Genomic DNA, 21,344 nt, shown 5'->3' with positions numbered 1-21,344 from the left:
TTCCTGAGAAATACTGTGTGAAGACAAAAAAAAAAAGCTACATATAGCCAGTTATATCCAGCATAGCCCGCTGAGGCCGCTACCCGTCATAAACTAACTGGAGATGTTTTGAAAATGAGAAAACAGTAACATGACCTCCTAAGGAAGTACCTGGTAGTGCTTTGCAGGTGCTCCTTCTTGTGTTATTTCTGGGTGTCCCCAGTGATTACATGATGATGACCCTCTTGTTGCTGGACAGCTGTGGAGATGGAGAACCTTCTAAAGAGAGTCTTCAGCATTTCCCAAACGCTTTGTTCTCGTATGCAGGGCTGGATGTCCTAAGGTCTGTTTCAGTGATGAGAGAGAGAACAATCATAGAGTGGGAATAAGCTTCTCATGTTCCTGTCCACTCTCACATTTTTGTATTTTAGAAATCAAAAAGAGGTATTTTCATGAATCATTCTTGTACCAGTGGGCAGAGCCTCAGCTGATAACAGGTCCTGTGTTTCATTTGCCTATTATATTATTATTATTATTATTACTATGACTAGTTTATGGATGCTTATCTGACTTAAAGCTACTATTGTGAGACACCTAGAGAAATGTTTAATGAGAAAACATTTTGCAGAAACTTGACCTTAGCTAACTGTGGAAGGACTGTCACTGTAGCGTTTCCTGTAGGGGTGGCTGGCTTAAGCCAAAGGCTACAGTGTTGTACACAGGACTACTTTGGGGCTTTCCTCATGTAGAAGGATGTAAATCAGGAACACATACATCAAATGAGTCTGATCTTTTACTTCTTTTAGCTTGTAAATTAATTTATATCTACACACTCTGTTCGAAATTCTGTTACTGAGGAACTAGTCACTCCAGTGTGTATTTCCACTGAATGGAATAGCATTACAACATTATTAAATAGCTCTTGAGTATGAATTAATCCAAGAAGTAGGTTATTGGAATAAAGGCTATTTTATTAGTGCCTTAGGACACTCAGACAAAATTCAGAGCCCTTGAGCGCTATGCAGATGTATAACATGAAATTATACCTCTAATCTCTACCTCAGAAATTTATAATCAAATTAGACAAAGCAGACAATAAGAGGAAATAGAGACATTGAGGCAAGGAGGGACAAAATGGGTTCCCTACCACCATGTAGCTGGGAAATGTGGAGCCAGGAAATGGCACAGATGGTTTCTTTTACAAAGTAAAAAAGAAAAGGTGCAGTGATATAAATGAGAATTTATTAACAACAAAGCCCAGAATCTGCACCTCCGGAAAGAAAGGGAAAATAATTTATCCACCCACACTTACTTTTTTCTGACGAAGGCAGGTGAATACAGCTGCACTAATAGAGTGTGATGCTCACAATCCTGAGCTGTGCTTACTGATGCAGAACTGAGAGGTAACCATTGTCTCTAGGAAAACAATAGTCCTTGCAGGCTCTGCGGTGGCTGCAGGGTTGCATAGTATTCATTCCTTGCACATGTCATTTTCATGTGAAGGTCTTTGCAGTCCAGCTGTTATGGAGTCAGTGGATGAAGCTGAAGGACAGCAAGGACAGCTGAACAGGAAGGAGCAGTCCCTGAAAACCTCCCAGAAAACGGCACTACTTGGCTGGGCTGCCCGGTGGAATGGATTAATGCCTGGAGACAGCATGTATCTGTTTGTCCTCTCACAGATCCTGGTAAGGCAGCTTGTCATGGCTTTGAAATGCTGGGACTCTTCTTTTAAGCTTTGTTGGCTTGCGAGATTTCCTTCTCATTCATTGTAGATGTAGCAGTGAACATCCCCTCATTTCTGCAGTGACCTCTCACAGCCTTGCTTTGCAAACAGCTCCTGTTTTTTGTTGTCCCAGACTCCCATCCCATTCCCAGCCCCTCTGCAAATGCCTGCTTTGCGGAATGACCCCTCTCCCTACAAATCCATCTTCTGGAGCTGATATGTATGGGCATAAATAACTGTCTTGTTGAAAAAATTGTTTGGGAAGTGTATCCTTTGAAGTTACAGTGTGCCCTGCATGATCACAAAAGAGGGTGTATCTCTCTCTGTGGTCATTCCATTTAGCATTGTTGCTTTTTTAGTTGTATGTCACACCTGTGGTGTATGCAGCAACCTTAAGAGTTTCAAATGAAATGCTTCTTCGTGTGTGTATATCTGTTTATAGGCATACCTGTGTGAACATGGCAGTTTGTGAAAGCTTTGCATAGTGTAAGATAGGCCTTAATATTCTTGTAATTACATATGAAGTTCATTACATTTCCAGTTAAAAATAATAATGCTGAAAGTTCAGAAGTCGGAGGAATCTGTTGTGTTTTCAATATACAGGCTACTACAGGCAGATCTTCTGCTAGTGTAGATCCAAGTAACCCTGCTTAATTTAGCGATACACATCTAGTTAATGGGAGCTGAGCATTTAGCCTTCAGTCTTTTTATTCTTATTAAACTAAAGCCTAGAAATGCCTGACTTCTTAAAGCAAAAATTGTGATCAACATTAAATCAATGAGAACTACATTAGTTAATTATGCAGTCTTGAATGTTTGTATAATGACAGATGCTCGTTATGTATTTTCTGATTGATTGCACAGCTTCTCTGCATGATGCTCTGGTGCAGCATTTATGGGACCATCCCAGCAGCTCAGAATGCCTTTGACCTGCTGTCTTACTTGCTTACCCCATTTAAACAGTTTTTGTCAGATCAAGGGGAGGTAAGTCCCTATACTCCTCTCTGATTATAGAGTCAGTAGCCTTGGGGGTGCTTCTAATACCTCTTCTGATTAAAAGTATAATACACGTATACTTCATGTAATGTAGTGGCTGCTGTGTTGTCTGTGCATCTTGAAATCGTGAGAAGAGTTTTCTGAAAACAGATCCATATTTTATCTTCAAGATACAGGGCTGAATTTTTGGTTATGATGTTAGATCAGCACAGCAGATTTTGCATAATGTGTAAACGGTTGCAAATGAAAGAAAGCAATAAGAAATCAGCCCAGTAAGGTTTAGTCCACAGTAAAGAGAGAGCTAAAACTTAATCTGTTAGAGTGGATAGAAGCTTAAATTCTGGAAGAATGGATCAACCTGCAAATCACAACATATTCAGTCACAGAATTCTATTTTTGTTGAGTGTTTAGTGTATATTTATGTGCAGTAAAAGTATTTCAGGTGTATTAGGTGTACAGATTCAATTATATCTACAAAGCTACCCCACTAAAATTGCTTGGCTTCTCACCATGACATAGTGACACGTATACCAGTATGATTCATCTGATAAATTGCTGAGATAATTATACCCAGTGCAGATTTCTCTACTGTGGACAGAAGATTAATTAAATGGTGAGCAGCTACTTTCAGAAATCAGGTGAAATATATTTGCTATCAGAATGTTTAGATAAATTGTACATAATCTTTGTAGCAGAGGCTATGCAGTACAAATAGAAATCTGACTCAGTGCCTCTTGTGGCTGAAGTACAGTGAAGACTGTTTTCTGTGTTCACTTAACGATGTTTATGAGCTGCATGTCACCTGCTCTTTTGTTTGTCTGAAAGAAACACTTTTTCTTTGGCCTTTCTCAGTTGGATTTATTAAGCACAATTGGAGCTCTAGATAGAGCATTCCTTGTATCTTATTAGCAGTGGGTCAATCTTTAACAAATTGTTCCCTACAAAAAAATCCTTGATTTATAGAATCTTGATTTAAACTAAGTGTTGAGTGCTCAGGAAACTGATTCCTAGAATGCAATACAAGAACACCCCAATTATGACTCTCTGCAGATGATCATGCCTGTCTTTGAGGACTGTTTACTATAGCACTAATCACAGTGCAAATTTAGACTTGAAAACAGTAAAGGCAAAGAAATCTTATGACATTAAAATAAGAAAATGAAAGCTCTTAACTGGGAATTTCTCCTAGGCTGTGCAAATGGGTCAGGAACAGAGTAAAATTCCTTGCCCACTGCAGCCCATTAAAATTTTATTTTTGCACCTACTACTGAGAGTAGGCTGAACTCTCAACTACTTAAATATGACTAAGGCATTGGAGTGAATTTCACTGCCAGTGCTGTGAATGAACCTGATGGTAATTCACAGAAAGTGTAGAAAAGTCCTCTGTGGCTGGGTTTTATGTAAGAAGCCACAAACACAGAAACAGTTCAAAACTTTCTTCAAAGCTCTTTGTCTCCGTCAGTGTGATTTTATACTGTGGCAATGAAGCATGGGTCCAGGCTGCAAAATTGAATTGTGGATCCAGAACTCTGTTTTAGCAGTGCATAAGGGTAGGAAGCATTTCCTGTTTCTTTACACAGTGAAATCTGGGTTTTAGACCTCCTGAGATCCTGGGGCTTAAAAGACTGTTTCAGTTTCAGTCTTCTCCAAAGCCTGATAATTTTTTTGCTGGTGGTAGTGGCTTTTTCATGGACAAGGCCTAAATCTACACGGAAAATCTAAGAATGAATACACAGTTTGCCAAGAACATGCATGCAAACACTGTACTGTGCCCCTAAACACTTTATGAATCATTGTCAATTCTGTTGTTTCACAGGACCTGACTAGAATTGGGACCATTGTGGTATCATATGTCTTGCTGTCTTTAGCTTCTCTAGGACTGTTATTTGTAGGATCTCTGGTAAGTTATAACACTGTGCAGATGATATTCATGCCCTTTTTCGGTGATTTTTTAGTAAGATGTCTAATTTACCTGAAGTTGTTGATGTTATGTTCAAGGTGATTATAAAGCAGTGTCTTTGGGGCTATTTCTATCTAATATCTGCTTGCTTTACGTGGAGGAATCACAACTACATTTACCCTTACGTAATTTCTTGATGAATTGGAGATTACACTGATGGTTTCTATTCTTTTCAATCACAGCTGGGCAAATTATTTTCACTTAAATAGAAGGGATGTGGTCCAGTAATGGGACCATCCAATACTGCTCCCTTCTGAATTGCTTACAGAGCATCCATTGACTTAAGTGGCAGAGCTGTTCCAGAGCATCAGTGTACTTGTGAATGTAATACCCTTGTAAATGTAGGCCAAGGCTCCGACTGCAGAACAAGATTAGTGGCATGACTACAGTTAATCTAGTTGGCTCTCAGTTGTTTGGAAGCGGGAGGAAGATAGCGTGTTTCAGTATTGATTATGTAACTAGCACAAAGGTGTGTGCTATATGGGAAAGCTAGGGCGAATTCTTTCTTTTTAAGGAGCTCTAATTGAACAGGGCTTTTAATACCCCTGTATACTGTTCTGTTAGAGTGAGAATGCAGTTACTGAAATTGCAGGTGGAACTCCTGTCCTTACAACAGTAAACTTCAGGCAGCTCAGGGAGCTGAAGCTCTACTAAGTACGTGCATTTGAGTAATGCACAGTATAATGAAGTACATCATAGAATCATGGAACTGTTGGTGGGAAGGGACTTCTGGAGACTGCTGTTGCCAACACGTGATAAGGTCAGCTGTGCATTTTTCTACACAGCTTTTCAAAACCTTCATGGGAGAGGAGCTGTGTCATCTCTTTGGGTACCTGTGCCACAACTGCTGGGGGAAAGAATTGGGGAAAGAATTTTTTCCTGATGTCTGATTTGAATTTCCTAAAGCTGAATGAGCTGAATTCCTGCTGCTTGTGGCTGTTTTCCCTTATAGTATCAGCTGACACAACCAAGAAGGGCCTGGCTGCATCATCTCTGGAGCTGCTCTGAAGTACTTGCAGGCTGCTGTTAGATCACCCTATCCTCCTCTTTGCCAGGCTGAATAAGCCCAGTTCCCTCCACCTTTTTAAAAAGTCATGTGCTCCAGACCCCTGACCTCCTCATATCCCTCCACTGGCTGCACTCCAGTTTTTCCTTGTCTGTTTTAAACTGGAAGGCCTAAAATCGGACACAGTGTTCAAGGTGCAGCTGCATCAGTGCCAATGAAAGGGGAATAATACCTCTTTTGATTTGCTTGTCGCACTCCCTGGCAGGAAGTTTATCATATTACATACTATGGTTAAGTTTACTCAGAGGCAGCACAGTGGCAAAATCTTCTGTTTAATGTATTGGGTAAATGTGCATGTAAAAACCATTTACAAGGCAAAGTAATTAGTGTTAATGCCACTGTTATTGTGATCATTGATGTAGACAAGGAAGTTAGCCCCGCTTAGTACAATTTTCTGCTTTTTTGATGCTGCCATTCCTTATCCAGGTGAATTTTGTTTTCAAAACAAACTTCTGTTGATTTTGTAATTGTAAATACTAAAGAACAAAAATGGGACATCTGAGAATTGTGATGAACTGTGTGAATTCCAGGTAATTTTGTAGCAAAACATTCTGAGCTGGAAATCAAAATAGCGGGGGTGAGATTTTTCTGCATATCCAACCTGGTTGTTGCTAGATGGAAATGTTTTATTGCTGACCCATTCTTACACAAAAATAACTTTAAATGAAAGCTCTCTGTGCCCAAAGATTCTGATCTCATTTTGAGCTGCTTTGCCTATATAATAACTCCTCGCAAGTGAACACTTATACCAGTGTAGATGAGAGTGGACTCTGCCCATTATTAAGTGTTTGTTAAAATTTCTGTACAGAAAACAGTTTTACCACAGTTTCCAGTCAAGCTTGCGCTGGTTTATATTTCTGTGATACTGTGTGAATGATCTCCCAGCTAGAGTGAAGGCATAAATGTCTCTGTGTGACGTCCTGTTCTCTGGACAAGTCACAGAGAACCAGAATATAAGTGATCCTGTAGGTCAGACCTGTGGTTCATCTTGCCTGGTATGTTCTCTCTAGCAGCAGCAGTAGGAATGAAAGGCTGTTTAGAGAGAGCACGAGCCTTGTCTTTCCTAGGCTGATATATAGAATCATATACCTTACTGGCTGATATATAGAATCATAGAATGGTTTGGGTTGGAAGGAATATTTAAAAGCCATCTAGTCCAACCTTGCTGCTGTAAGCAGGGACATCTTCAACCAGAGCAGATTGCTCAGAGCCCTATCCAACCTGACCTTGAATGTTTCCAGGGATGGGGCATCTACCACCTCTCTGGGCAACCTGTTCCAATGTTTCACCACGCTCAGCGTAAAAGATTTCTTCCTTATATCTAGTCTGAATCTACCCTCTTTTAGTTTAAAACCATTACCCCTTGTCCTATCGTAATAGGCCCCACTAAGAAGTTTGTCCCCATCTTTTTCTTATAAGCCTCCATTAAGTATTGAAAGGCCACAATAAGGTCTCTCCAGAGCCTTCTATACTCTAAACAATCACAACTCTTTCAGCCTCTCCTCATAGGAGAGGTATTTCAATCCTCTGATCATCTTTGTGGCCCTCCTTTGGACCCACTCCAACAGGTCCATGGCTTTCCTGAGCTGAGGGTTCCAGAGCTGAACGCAGTACTCCAGGTGAAGTCTCACCAGAGCAGAGTACAGGGGCAGAAGTGCCTCCCTCAGCCTGCCAGCAACACTTCTTTTGGTGCAGCCTAGGTCATGCTGCTTTGCAATTTGAAGACATCTGCTTCTATGAGTATTTAGGGAATAAGGTGTAATATAGTCATTAGCAGAACTTTGAAAATTATGTAGTGATGGAGCTAAGCAGTAAGAATTCTATCTAGAAATTCAGCCTGGTTGACAACAGAAAGTTGAGAAATGATAATCAGATGGATTCTCAGTTGTGATACCAAGAGAAGAGAGACTGTGTGGTGTGTGCTAAAGTCACGCTGATTACTGTCTTGGGGAATTTGTGACTCTAGCACAAGTAGAGCAAATTTTTTTGGGAGGTCAGACCTCAGCTAATGTTTGAGGCACTTTTCTGAGAATACTCAGGTGCCAGAACGTGTTGGGAGGTTAGCAATCACAGTGAAAATAAAAGGCTGGATAGAGTGCTTGAGGCTTGCACTAGTGATGTGGTCTGTTTTCTTCCTCATATCAATGGTGTTTTAAGCCCCCAGCAGCTGCAAAGAACCAGCATAAAGCTGTCTAATCCTTCTGAACAGATTTTCATAGTAAACTTTTTCCATCATTTAGTTTAACCCCATCACTTTTAAGTGTAACTTAATTTTTTCCAGTGTCTTGGGTAGCTCCTTATTTACCACACACGTACTTTGATTTAAAGAAAAGCTGCTTTGTTTCTAGGGTGAACTTTTTATTCCTTTAGATTTACACTGGGTTAACTCATCAGTAAAATCAATCCTGTGCCACCATACCAGCTTTGATTTTAGTAACAACAGCACTCTCCAGCAGTACAAAGGTGTTGAGCAGGTAATTTACACTGTGAACTATTCAGCTATTACAGTCTTGCATTATGTGAAAGAACCATGGGACTGCTGGAGTCTAGAAGTAGTCTTGAGGAATGAAAACAGAATTATATCCTCAAGCTTCTTGCTTGTCATCTAACAGGCCAGCTATGTAGGATAACCTTGATTCAGATTTGGCCCCAAATTTGTATAAAATAGAAGTCTAATAATCTTGTTCCTACATTTGCTTATGTGATTTTTGTATACTCAGATTAACTGAAACCAAAGAAGAAATGTTTTGTATGAAGAAACTGACAAATACTGTTCCTTTGTGAGAGTCTAATACTTGCTAAAGCTCACTATGGACAGAAATGAAAACTTGTTTCCCTTCCTTTCATTCTTTCTCAGAGAACTGAAAGTACATGAAGACACATAGGCACAGGAAAATTGTTGTTTAGAATCCTCTACAAGCTAATGTTGTTTAGTAATCTAGAAAGATGAAGCTGACCTTTTTTAATGGCACTTTTTTTGTAAATTCAGCTGTCCATTTAAAAACCAGAGAAGGACAGAAGAAGCTTTACTTTAGAAAATGCAATCTGTTCTTCTTAGCCTTGAAAGGATACATGATGGTGCAGTATAGTTTTTATACCATTCAGCCTGAGTTGTACTGCTCCTAGCTCAATGCTAGAGAGATCAAATTGGCCTAAGGTTCCAGATCATGAAATTCAGAGGTGGACTTGAAATTTTTAACTGAGGCATGTGTGGAAGATTAAACAATCTACTGATACAATCACCAAATGATCTAGTCTGCCACAGCATCCATGCAAGCCAGTACAATACAGTAATTTTTTAGATTCATGCTGTTTTAAACCCTTCATCAGTTTGTATTACAAACTTGAATATTTATGTACTAGAACTTCACCAGACTCGTTATTTAATGTCTGTACCATGTTTAAATCAGGTAATTAGATTACAAAACAGGCTTTGCCACTGGCCAGAAACTCGTATGGCCATTCTGAGCCTCAAAACCAGATGCATGAAAATCAAGGCCTCTTTAAAAAATGTTTCGTTTATACATGAATTCAGGGTACAGTTGCTGTATTATCAAAGATGCATAGTTCAGGAAAATTATGTTTACTTTTCTTAACCCATCCATATCTAAATTTTAGATGGAAAGCCACTAAGTCAGGAGAGGTATGATTTATAAAATAGCGTAGTAGGTTTTCCTTTTGTAAACAAGCCTAGGAAAGTTAAGAAATGAACAAAAGGACAGTGATACCACGTTGGCTTGCATGTGATGGTCACAAGCACATTTTGCTTCCACTGTATCCCTGAGTTAAGCCTGGCCAGCTCTGTGGAAACCTCTGTTGCTGAAAGCAGGTTTGAATGGGTAGATCTGAATTCTGTACCATGTACATGTACCACAAAGCTACTCCTGCATGGAACATTCCTGTCGTGTTCAATACACTCCAATTCTAATACACTGTAGTAAGCTGGGATGCTGCCCTAAAGACCCATTCTCTAGCCTGCACGAAAGGGCTGACAACCAGCAGAAGGCTTTTTTAAATGTTTGTTTTCTTCAGTTTTGGCATCTACTCAGAGCCCGTCCAGACCTCTCCTTTCCACTACAAGAGGACAGACGCCAATCTGTGAGTCGACAGCCTTCCTTCACATACTCGGAGTGGACAGAGGATAAAAATGAGGATGACTTCCTAGATTTGGATCCTGTACCAGAGACTCCGGTCTTTGACTGCGTAATGGACATTAAAGCGGAGACAGATCCGGCTACTCTAACGGTTAAGTCCGTGGGCTTGCAAGAAAGGTAGGGTAGATGTGATTAATAGGGGTCCTAGATTTTATGGATTTAGGAGTACTGAGTCTAGTAGGAAGCTTCATTGCTTTCATGAATGTCAATTTAAAATGTGATTTTGAAAAAACAAGCACGTGCCTAATTTCCTCTCTTATTTCAGTCCAGTTGTAAATATAAATATATTAGCCAAAAACATTAAAATCTTTTTTTTCCTTTGAAATATCCATTCCTGTTTGATCAGATGGCAACTGTGTAGCATTAAATCCACTCTAGGGCAATGAAAGCTTTTACCTCTGAAAGACGACTTTGTTAGTTTTTTTCCTGTCACTCGTGCTAGAGGATTAGTCCTTTCTCCAAAGGCGAACTGTAGGACAAGTGGTAGTCTGCAATAATTCTCATATAAATGGATTAGTACAAAAGTAATTTAATTCTTTTAAAATTAACCCAGTAATGAAACTTCAGGGTGAGCTGGTGTTCACTCCTTGAACCATCAGGGCAATGGAGCTTCTCAGAGAGATTCACATCTGGGAAAACGTGGTTTTAAGACAATAGGAAGATCTTTTTATGGTTTTTCTTTCGATTTTCTTAGTGAAATGCCACAAACATCTTGATGGTAGAAATCCTGTGAAGAAGTTCCGCAAAGGTGATTATGTTATGAATAAGAATGAGGTTATTGGAAGGTCCAACACAGCAAAATATCACCTTTCTTTATTTCATGGTTTTCAAGCTTAATTGGGGAGCTAACCATAGTTGATTCTCATATCTAAAACCTAAAACAAAGGGCAGAACTTAGATTTTAAAAAAGCATGTTGATGAATTTCCAAAGCTCCACATCACACAGCAAAAGGGAGTGTTACAGAAGAGACTTTTAATTTGCTGTCTCTGAGTTCAGAATTTTTTTTTCTCATGTTACTCTTAGTTACAACATTTATCTTAAAATGTGCTACCTTTTACTGTTATATTCTACTTTATATATGAGATTGCAGTAACCTCTGGACTTGTTCCTGAACCTGCTGCTGTCAGTGAGTTTTGCCATTGTTTGTCATTATGGGCAAGATTGGGCTTGAAATGCATCAATCATCTGTGCTTTTCAGATCCTTGATTTTATTCCATCTCTCTCATTTTAAAAGATGGTGACATCTATTCTCAGGTAACCGTTAGCCTGGAGGAAAGCTACTTAGTGTTTCAAGAGAAATGGGGAATATCAGTTGGGGAATATCAATTGGTTCAGGTAAAGAATTACAATTAAAAAATAACTGTCAAAAAAGTAGAGATGGGAAAGTGAAAGCAGTTGCTTTTACTAGATAGAACATGTGCACTTAAAATGTAAAATAAACTTATTTCAACATACATGTATGCTTGAGAAGCCAGACATCATTTTGGGTGTGAGTTGTGTTCTGACAGATTCCATTTACATCAAACATTGATCACTTTTCCTTTGGTGTTGTATTGGATTACCTACCTATCCTTCTTTGCACTCTTTCTGCATCTCCATCTCACTTACCTCTCTTTTTTTAACCATCTACACCATTAGAAGAGAAGTCACTAGCTAACTTCTAACAGCACTGAATGTTACTCTTAAGAAACAATCTTTTTTCCTCATGCAGAAGAACTATCTTTAAGTATGCAGCCCCTTCTACTTTAAAAGGATGAAAACCATTTCTTATCAAATGCCCCAGTTCCTGAGGAGGAATGTAGTAGCTGTTTAACAGCAGACAGGAGGGTAGCACCAAAATGTTTTGAAAGTTGTCATTAAAGATTCAGTATCTACCACTAGTGGTCATGTTTCATCCAAATTCATTTCCCCGTGACTGTGAGTCATAGCAGGAGGCTGGCTGCACATTCTTTTGGAAAAACACCTGAATCCAGAAAAGGGCTGTGGTCCAAGTAATGACTTATACTGTCTGCTCTGTGAGCTGATCATGCCTGCATGTTTACATAGTTTTTCCTGCAAACACCTAACTAAATTTTGCCTGTAGAGAGTCAGCAAGAACAGGCTAACTGGGTGGATGTATTGTGCAGTTTTATATGTTAAAGATTTTAAATACTGATGGCGTTTGGATCTTATTTTGTCTGTGACACATGAGATAGATAGAGGCTCAGAAAGGCTTTAAAACTGTATTCAATAAACAATATAAGTCATTTTGACTTTTTTTCTTTTGTTGCATGGCATTAAAAATTCTACACTTAACAGCATCTCTTTTTAATGTAACTGTTAAAATATCACAACCTGCATTTTACTCTTCTTGTTGAGGTACTGCTGTGGAAAGAAGGTTTTTCAGACAGAAATGTTATTCACTGTAATGGTTGGCTTCTCATGTTTTTATTAATGTTGAACCAGTAAGGTTTATCCCAAGATCTTACCCCAATGATGTTGTCTGTGCTACTAATAAATGGTCATTCAGTAGGGTCTGGTCTGACAAAAGCTAAGACCGGGATTTTCACCTATCACGTCTGAAATGTCAGTCCATATTTAGGCATCAAAAAAAATATGGTCTGATTTACACAGGTATGAAAACTTTCCTGCATTTACCTGCTTGGTACCTTTGACAAGCAGGTTGTTGTTATTTAGGTGACAAAGTATACAGTTACCTCACTACAGTCAACGCTTCAAAAGTGTTGGCATTCTTATATGTGTACAAAATCATCTACTGATCTTGTCTACGCAAGAAGCATCACCCGGCTTTCACAGCTGATGACAAATATGCACACAAGTTGCTATTAATTCGTTGTTGGGACTGTGTCCATTGCTGACAATGACAGGTCAGTCTGTTCTGTTGTAAGCAAACTTCAGTTGCTCTGTTTTGCAGGAGAGGCTCAAATGTTTCACTCACACTGGATATGTGTACCCCAGGCTGTTCTGAGCAAGGTTTTGGCTATATCATGTCTCCACGGGAACAGTCAGCCCAAGAATACCTCCAGACAGCATCGAACATCCTTACTGAAGAGGAACTGCACAAGAAGGCACTGGATCCTTTCATACTCCAGGCAGAGTTCTTTGTGAGTATCTGCTTAAAATTAGTGTGTTCAAACTCCCATCATTGAAGTGTTTAATGTGATTCTGAAATTAATCATCCCTTGAAATTACGATGTCCAAATGCTTCAGTGATATTGTTGCTTAAAAACTAGAGAAATGGTTCTGGCAACAAAAAAAAAAAAAAGCTTTGTTTTCACAGGTGGTTTGTTTTTTGTTTTTTTCCTGTTGGCATGCTATTTTTAACAAAAAAATCAAGCTTTTTCACTATAATACAGAAGGAAAGCAAAATTTTCTGTAGATATAACTTCTTGAGATGTGTCTGGAGTTGCCCTAAGGATAAAAATCAGTCCAAGTGTGTACTCTTTGCTGTTGAATGCTTGACATGGAGTTACTTTCCAGTCCTGAATGATCTTCAGATATCTAAAGCACAGGATGGCAGTGTCACTCAGCAGGAGCCACAGAAAATAAGTCTTGCTGGGGTTTTGTCCGCACAAAAATTATTTACTAGTTGTAAGCTGTTCTGTCAGTTGCTTCTAAGATTCTGAAGTGCGTTTCCTTGGCACACTGTATCCAATGTTGCTTTGGGAGAAAAAAATTCTTTGCCCTGTTTTGGAAAAAGATATACTTACCCAGATGAAGTGAGCAGTTGAAAATAGGATTTATAAAAAGTTTAGGATAAAGGCCAGATACATTTTTGTGTAGTGAGTACACTGTCTTTTCAGAGCTTTGCATTCTGTGAGTCTCATCGTTAACTGCTTGAGTGTCCCCCTGGTAAGCGTTGTCGTGTTTATTATATCTGGCAAAAAAAAAAAAAAAAGGCAAGAAAAATGCTGCAGAGGCTGTGAGTGTTGTGTGTTCTAGGCAGGGTTGTAAATTCCTGCACAAGATGGAGGTAACCAGGGCACAGTCTTTGCGTGCTTGTGTATTTCAGAGATGTGATCAAGAGGCTACTGAAATTAATGCTGCCAAGTCAAATATTCTCTTAAGCATGGAATCTCGTCAGAGCAGGAAAAAGATGGTGTTCTGCAACCTATCAGCCCTTTCAGCCTGTCCTCTTTATCACCTCCAAGAGTCTGAAAGGGCAGGAGTAACATTTGGACTATCACTTGCTGTCCTCCTTCCCTGTGCAATTTCAGAGTTTGGTTTCACTTTACAAGCACAGAAGGATATGCAGATATCTGTGATCCTTAATTCACTTAGTGCTGTACAAGTTGAAGAAAAGCTTTTTTTGTGTAGGCAAGTCCTGGTTCTTTTAAAGTAAAGCATCTCTTGCTATTCTAGAGAGGAAATGTTTGCTTAGTGAATGTCTGAATTGACTGAACAAGTCCACAGACAGTTTTATCAGTCTCTCAGGTGCACTGTAGCTTTCAAGCAAAGAAAATAATGTTAGAAGTAGGAAAAAAATGTTTCATTTCTCTGAGAGATTTTGAATTAGTTTTCCTGTTGTTCAGAAAAATCATTCAACAGCCAAATTATCCCAAGACATTTTCATCCTTTAATGAAAACTGGAGAAGTGTAGTTAAAAATGCTGTGTAATCACAATGGACCAGTTATCACCAGCTAACTCTGCATCATTTATTTTCAGTCTGCCTAACCTACTTGGTTTTCAAAGTCCAGATCCACAATAAAGTAAGCAGCTGTGTTTCATTTTGGAAGAAAAGTCAGTGGGGATGTCACTTGCAGGGCTAAGTGCTGAAATTCTTAATTCTTCAGAATTTTCACTCAGACAGAAGTCCTGTTGATTTCACCAAGAAATTGTTTGAGCAGTGAATGACTAAGTCCCAAAGACGGACCATGGAGCTTGGTCCAACAAGTGTTTGTGTGACTAAATACCAAGTAGCAATTGAGGAAAACAGGAAGGTTTTGTTACCATTCAGTTCACCAGATTAATGGGATACTACTTGAATAAAGTGTTTTTACTATTAATTGCCTCCGATTAAGCCCAACAGTACACTCAGTGCTGTGTAAGAGACAGAATACGGATAGTCTTCTAAAGCTCCAGAGTTTAACATAGCTCTGCTCACCTTAATTTTTTTCCCAGGCAGAGGCTTGTCTTACTCAACCATGACTCCCATTACCAGTATGTCCAGTACTGGCCTTTCAAATCCAGCGTGCAGCAGTGGAGATGACCAGCTGTGCTCCCAAGTTCCCATGAGCACTTTCTCTGCTGAGCCTAATTGGCACATCCCATCTCATCACATGCCTACTGACTCTGGTTGGTAGAAGGTTCCTGCTTTTTCCTGCCGTGCGTTGGCTACTTACTTGCAGGGGATGAGCAGCAGAGAGTAAGAAGCCCCTCCATCTTTGTGTGTTTGTTGGGTCAGTACTGTAGAGAGGATAATCTCTGAACACCTGCTTGTTCTCCTTACCCGTGGGCCTTTAAAGTGTAGTGAGCAAAAAGAGTGACACTCCCCTGGCTCCACAGAGTTGGGTCAGTATGCCAGTCTGTGTAGCATAATTTGTTGCTGATGAGAGTCACTAGCAAATTATTCCTTCCACCCTCAGAGAGGAAGAAGGAGTGTGGGTCAGAAAGGATGGTGTATGAGGTCCATCTCTTTTGGAGCACGGTGTCTTACATACCACCTTTTGCTTAGTTCTGTGCCTACACTTGCAATTCAGCTCTAATAACATTAAGAGCTAACATAATACCATTGCATATATTACTCAATTAATTAGTCACTATGAGCATTTTCATACTAAGGATTTCAGAAAAGAAAGCCTGTGACAGTACAAGGAAACATCAATCATATTTTGGTGGTAAATTGCTAGATGTACTGTACCATAAGTCTCAGTTGACTGCATCACTTTGCTTCCCTCACAGGCAGGATGTAATGGGCTTGGGTTTCTTACTCCTTTTGCGAATCTAATAATATTACCAACTGTGGTTTGTGGGTTTTTTGTTCTGTTTTTTTTTTAACAGGAAATTCCAATGAACTTTGTGGATCCAAAGGAATATGATATTCCAGGCTTAGTGCGTAAGAATCGCTACAAAACAATTCTCCCAAGTAAGTTTCCTGCTTTCCAGGTCACTAAGGCGGGATGGTTTGTTCCACCTTTCCAGTTCCTTTCCAGAATGTATCAAGAGTGATAAGTACCATGTATTGTCCAAAGGCCATATTGATGAAACAGCAACACGGCTTCACAGCGTGAATCAGATTTCAAAAGAGATACAGAGCATTAAGAACCTAAGATTCACTGAACATCAGCAGCACTTGGGTTTTTAAGTCTTTAGACTTAAAGTCTAAAGTCTTTTTAAGTCTTTAGAACTGTATCATTTGCTGCTGCTTAAAAATTCTACCCAAGAACTTGGTGTGTTTATTCAGATGTGACTTAATGGTTTCTTTGATTAAACTCTTTATAAGAACTGGATTCTAGCTATGTTATTTTCCTGACTGATGTTTTTCTCAGAATCATGCTTCAAATGCAGACTGAGAATATTGGAATTTGGCCTGATAGCATTAAGATGATATAGAAAATCAAAAGCTTTCTCTTTCCTATTATACTATTTTTGTTTAAAGCCAGGAGTATAAGTTTTGAGAAATATTATGGTACAAATTTTTCCAAGTTTCATCATTTTCCCTGTGTCATACTTAAAGTTACTTCAAAAAGTGATATGATGACATGCCATGCCTCTTTTTTTTTTTCACTTAACAATTGTTGGAAAATGCCACCACTAGCCACAGTAGCAAAAATTTGCAAAGCCCACAAGGTTCAGTGTCAGGTTAGCAAAGATAAGTGTAGAGAAGTAAAAAATGTCTGCAGCTATACCTATAATTTTAATCAATGAACCTGGATTGGAAATTATTCCAGAAGGAATTTTTACCTAGATTTACAACTCCATAGCTGCAGCCAATGATCCAATGTGTACAACACTTCTGATGACTTTGTGCTCCACTGTAGACTAGAAATACAAAAACATTCAGCCATGTTTCACAGTTTCTGTGCTAATGACTAAGGTGAATTGGTCAAGTATTAGTTCACTGGTTTTCTTGGAAAGAGAAGATTGCAAATGTGGTTAGTGATTTCATATGCCTAAACTGCTAGATTTTAAAGTGATTTATATATTTTAAGTGTGGTTTTTAATGTGTAATTTGATGACTGGATCCATTTTAAATACTTCGTGTTTGATGTTTAAATGGAAACATCAGAATAGCTGCCATTTTTAACACCCTGTTCCATGGTTGTAAACAGATGCCAATTAGCCCATTACCACATATTTGTAAGAATGATTACTCTATGCAGACTTCATCTCAGCCATGTGGACGTCTCCAAGCAGACCTTGGTGTTGCTTCAACCTGTCTAGATAAGACAACTAGTTTACCATGCAAATAACACCAAGTTGGGTGGGAGTGTTGATCTGATGGAGGATAGGAATGCTCTGCAGAGGAGTCTGGACAGGCTGAGTCAGTGGGCTGAGGCCAGTTGTATGAGATTCAGCAAGGCCAAGTGACAGATCTTACACTTGGGACACAACAACCTCATGCAACACTACAGGCTTGCGGAAGAGTGGCTAGAAAGCTGCTCAGTGGAAAAGAACCTGGGGCACCTGAATATGAGCCAGCAGTGTCTCCAGGTGGTCAAGAAGGCCAATAACATTCTGCCTTGTATCAGGAATAGTGTGGTCAGCAGGACCAGGGAAGGGATCGCCCCCTGTACTCAGCACTGGTGAGGCCACACCTGGAAATCCTGTGTTCAATTTTGGGCCCCTCAACTACAAGAAAGATGTTGACAGGCTAGGGCTTGTGCAGAGAAGAGCAACGAAGCTGATTAAGGATCCGGAACACCAGTTTTATGAGGAGCAGCTGTGGGAACTGGTGCTGTTCAGCCTGGAGAGAAGGAGGCTGAGGGGAAATACAACTACCTGAAAAGACTCAAGTTGCACTAGAAGAGGTTTAGTTTTGATATTAGGAAAAAATATCTTCACTGAAAGGCTTGACAGGCACTGGTACAGTCTGCTCAGAGAAGTTGAGTCACCATCCCCAGAAGCATTTAAAAGATGAGTAGAGTTGGCACTTACGGACGTGGTTTAGTGGTGGGCTTGGCAGTGCTAGGTTTATGGGGTTAGACTCAATCTTAAAGGTCTTTTCCAATCTAAATGATTCTATGATTCTGTGCATCCAAGGATTAACAAGGATCCCAGTAACCAAGTAGGAGAGCAAACCAGAGGCAAGGTGGTGGAGTTTTTCAGGCTTTGACCATCTCCTCTGACTTTTTTATTTCTGAGCTGGCCAAGCATAGCTTATGCTGCTAGCATCCCTCCAAGTTCCAGTGGCAGGAATGGCAGGAAATGCTGAACAAGCTGCAGTAAAGCAAATTTAGGCAACTGATTATCGTAGGCAACAGCAAATGCTTGATTACCAAGCTACAGCCAAACCCAAAATCTGAATTTCAAGAGTAACTGAAATTCCCTTAGCGGCTGCATCACCAGAAGCAATGTAGGCAGTTATCATTAAGAGGTAAGCAGTCACTTAACATAATGATCAGGTACTTGCAGTCCTAGAGCTGATTGTAGTAAGTGAGACATATGATAATAGTATGTAATTAATTTTATTTATATTACTTTTGTAATAAATTCTTCTTGCAGATTCTCAGATTTTGCTGCTGGTAGTAAAATGGCTTAGAAAATAATTTTTTGATAGCAAAACGGTGTTTTGGGGAAAATGCCACACGAAGTAGAATGATTTGGATATTTCATAGCTATGAATTTGTTTATTTTCGGACAGTCCTCTTCTGGGGATGAGTCCTATGGCATTTCCTGGAAAATGATAATTTCTATCTAAGATGTTTGTAGGCCCTCTTTATATATGACATATCATTTAGTTTCTTAGAGATATAGACTACTACTGATTTTTTTTTTAAAGGCATGATGTTGTCTTGAACTGGCCTGTTTGTTGGGTTTGTCCTGGAAGAAATATTTTCATTAAGAGTATGATTTGATTTTGCTTAAATGCCTCTCTATTGAAAATTTCAAATTCATACTGTAAACTCTTACATAAAAGTATTGTTTTGATTTTTTTTAAGAGGTTATTCTTGTTTATTTAATTCTAAGAGATGGAATTCAGCTTTGTTTGCATTTTTGCAAAACAATGCACGTTTTCTGTCAACATAATGTTACTAAACCTCTCACAAAATAAGGTTGAAACTGTTCTCTAACAATATTATAGTACCTTAACAAATGTTAATGCTACGTTAACAGGAAAATCACAAACTAAATATTATAACTTAAAGCAAAAGCATATTCTGAATAATATTCTAATATTTGTGGATAGAGCAATAAAAAAGTCCAGTGAGAACTAAAATTCTACAGCACCTGTTGATAGAGTTCTTCAGATCCATTTTATTTCTCCATTCAAGGCCCACTATGGGGTGGACAAGACGATAGTATTGCTATCATTAGTAGGGAACATTCATGTAATCATTACTCAAATGTCAGCAAACTCCATGGATGACTGCATAAAATCCACGCAAAGGAGCTTCATGTGCAGGGTCTAACTACCCAGCCCGGTGACATTTGGATAAACATCAGGCAACTAATGTCACCTTTTAATCATAGAGTCACAGAATCACTAGGCTGGAAAAGACCTCTGAGATCATCAAGCCAAACCGTACCTGTCCACTACTAAATCATATCCCTAAGCACTTCATCCACCGATTTTTTTAAATACCTCCAGGGATAGTGATTCAACCACCTCCCTGGGCAGCCTGTGCCAGTGCCCGATAACCCTTTCGGTGAAGAAATTTTTCCAATCTGAACCTCCCCTGGCACAGCTCGAGGCCATTCTCTCTTGTCCTATCACCTTTCACTTGGGAGAAGTGACCAACACACACCTCTCTACAACCTCCTTTCAGGTAGTTGTAGACAGGGATAAGGTCTCCCCTCAGTCTCCTTTTGTCTAGGCTAAACAACCCCAGTTCCCTCAGCCGCTCCTCCTAAGACTTATTCTCCAGCCCCTTCACCAGATTCATTGCTCTTCTCTGGACAAGCTCCAGGAAATGGTGTGCCATGTTGCAGGCTATCAGCATTACTGAATGAAAAGCAGATTTTCTCTCATCTCGCCATCTCCCCAGCACTGGAGAGGTGAGCAAAGTTGAGCAGGAGGGGAATGTACTGGAGGGGAACTCGCTCCTTTTCAGTACTTCTGTGCTGTAAACCAGTATCTTTGTTAATATCTTCACTTTGTGGATTGTGTTGATGTTTTCACATAACAGATAATATGAATTCTTTCAGTCTGAGGACAGCATTTCATGCTGTGACTGTATTTGTAGAAATTCTGTGCTTAGTCCTTTGTGCTTTACCCAATATCACACTACTTTTTTGTATTTTTTATTCTGTTCTGGTTTCTGAGCAGGCTGGGTTTTTTTTATGAAGAAGTCATCTGTGGTTTGTTTTTAATATTCTCGTGGTGATATGCACTGTTTCTGATTGTTGAGGCCTCTGACAGGAAGATGTTTCTTGTCAATCATTACAAACTGTGTAGTACTGGTGAAGGCGGGTGAGCATGGGCCTATGTCAGCTCACTTCAGTGGGAATCAGACTGAGCTTCTCAGGTGGAATCATGTTTTCATTTGCTGTCTTATTAAAACAAGAATAATGCCTTATGAACAGTCCCAATAAGGGAGAGTCAAGTACTGAAGACACTTATGCAAAGTACAAGAGACTTAATATTCTTTAATTTCTCTTTAACTGTTGTATTTGTTAATAGCATATCTTGGAGTTCAGTTCACTGTGAGACAAAACGGGGAAAGAGTTACTGTTATCTGGCTTGCCTATGTGTAAGGAATGTGTGTTTATGGTTTGGGAGAAAAGCTGTTTGCTATCATTTCATGAACAATATTCTGAAGTCCTACAAGCCAGAATGAGTCTGACTTCAAAAACTGAGAAATAATTTCCTAGAGCAGAAAAATGCTTTTCCGTAGTCACTCTGTGACACTGACTCTGCAACAGGAACAATTAAGCAGGCTTCAGAGGGTGGGTAAAACTATATTAGAAACTGCCAAATTACCCCAACCACAATTTCCCTTTTTTTTTTATGGTATCATTTTAACAGGGGGGGGCCTCCAAAGCCATTTACACCTTTTGTGATGGCCGTGAATGCATATGTCTCTTTGTATGAAATAATCTTGTGTTTCTCTTTCTCTCCTCTGAGCAGCTGATAAAGTATTGCTTATCTCTTTACACCTTCCAGATCCTCACAGCAGAGTGTGCCTTACCTCAGCTGATCAGGACGACCCCCTTAGCTCTTACATCAATGCTAACTACATCAGGGTAAGAGCTCAACAGTCCAATGTGTCTGCCTAGCCTTTGTCAGTCACCGTTAATGTAAGCAGAATTACAACATCCACTGGCTTTTAAAGGCATCCTAGCTAAACGTATTGTTCTTCTC

The 21,344-nt window shown here is 39.5% G+C and overlaps 1 protein-coding gene across 5 annotated transcripts in view; it reads left to right on the top strand.

The window, feature by feature from the left end:
* The window catches only part of PTPN5 (protein tyrosine phosphatase non-receptor type 5), a 90,221-nt gene that overhangs the window by 48,464 nt on the left and 20,413 nt on the right, over nt 1-21,344 (top strand). For all 5 annotated transcript variants that reach the window (XM_054066715.1, XM_054066713.1, XM_054066714.1 and 2 more), the window contains 7 exons: nt 1,483-1,664; nt 2,567-2,686; nt 4,515-4,598; nt 9,757-9,995; nt 12,794-12,983; nt 15,881-15,965; nt 21,147-21,226. In XM_054066715.1, coding sequence (XP_053922690.1) covers nt 1,503-1,664; nt 2,567-2,686; nt 4,515-4,598; nt 9,757-9,995; nt 12,794-12,983; nt 15,881-15,965; nt 21,147-21,226 — 960 coding nt within the window. In that variant the 5' untranslated portion in view covers nt 1,483-1,502. The remainder of the gene's footprint in view (nt 1-1,482; nt 1,665-2,566; nt 2,687-4,514; nt 4,599-9,756; nt 9,996-12,793; nt 12,984-15,880; nt 15,966-21,146; nt 21,227-21,344) is intronic.

Source organism: Cuculus canorus, chromosome 5 (assembly GCF_017976375.1).
Source record: "Cuculus canorus isolate bCucCan1 chromosome 5, bCucCan1.pri, whole genome shotgun sequence".
NCBI classification, from domain to species: Eukaryota; Metazoa; Chordata; class Aves; order Cuculiformes; family Cuculidae; genus Cuculus; species Cuculus canorus.
The sequence above is the reverse complement of the archived record's forward strand: the minus strand, read 5'-3'. Positions and strand labels throughout refer to the sequence as shown.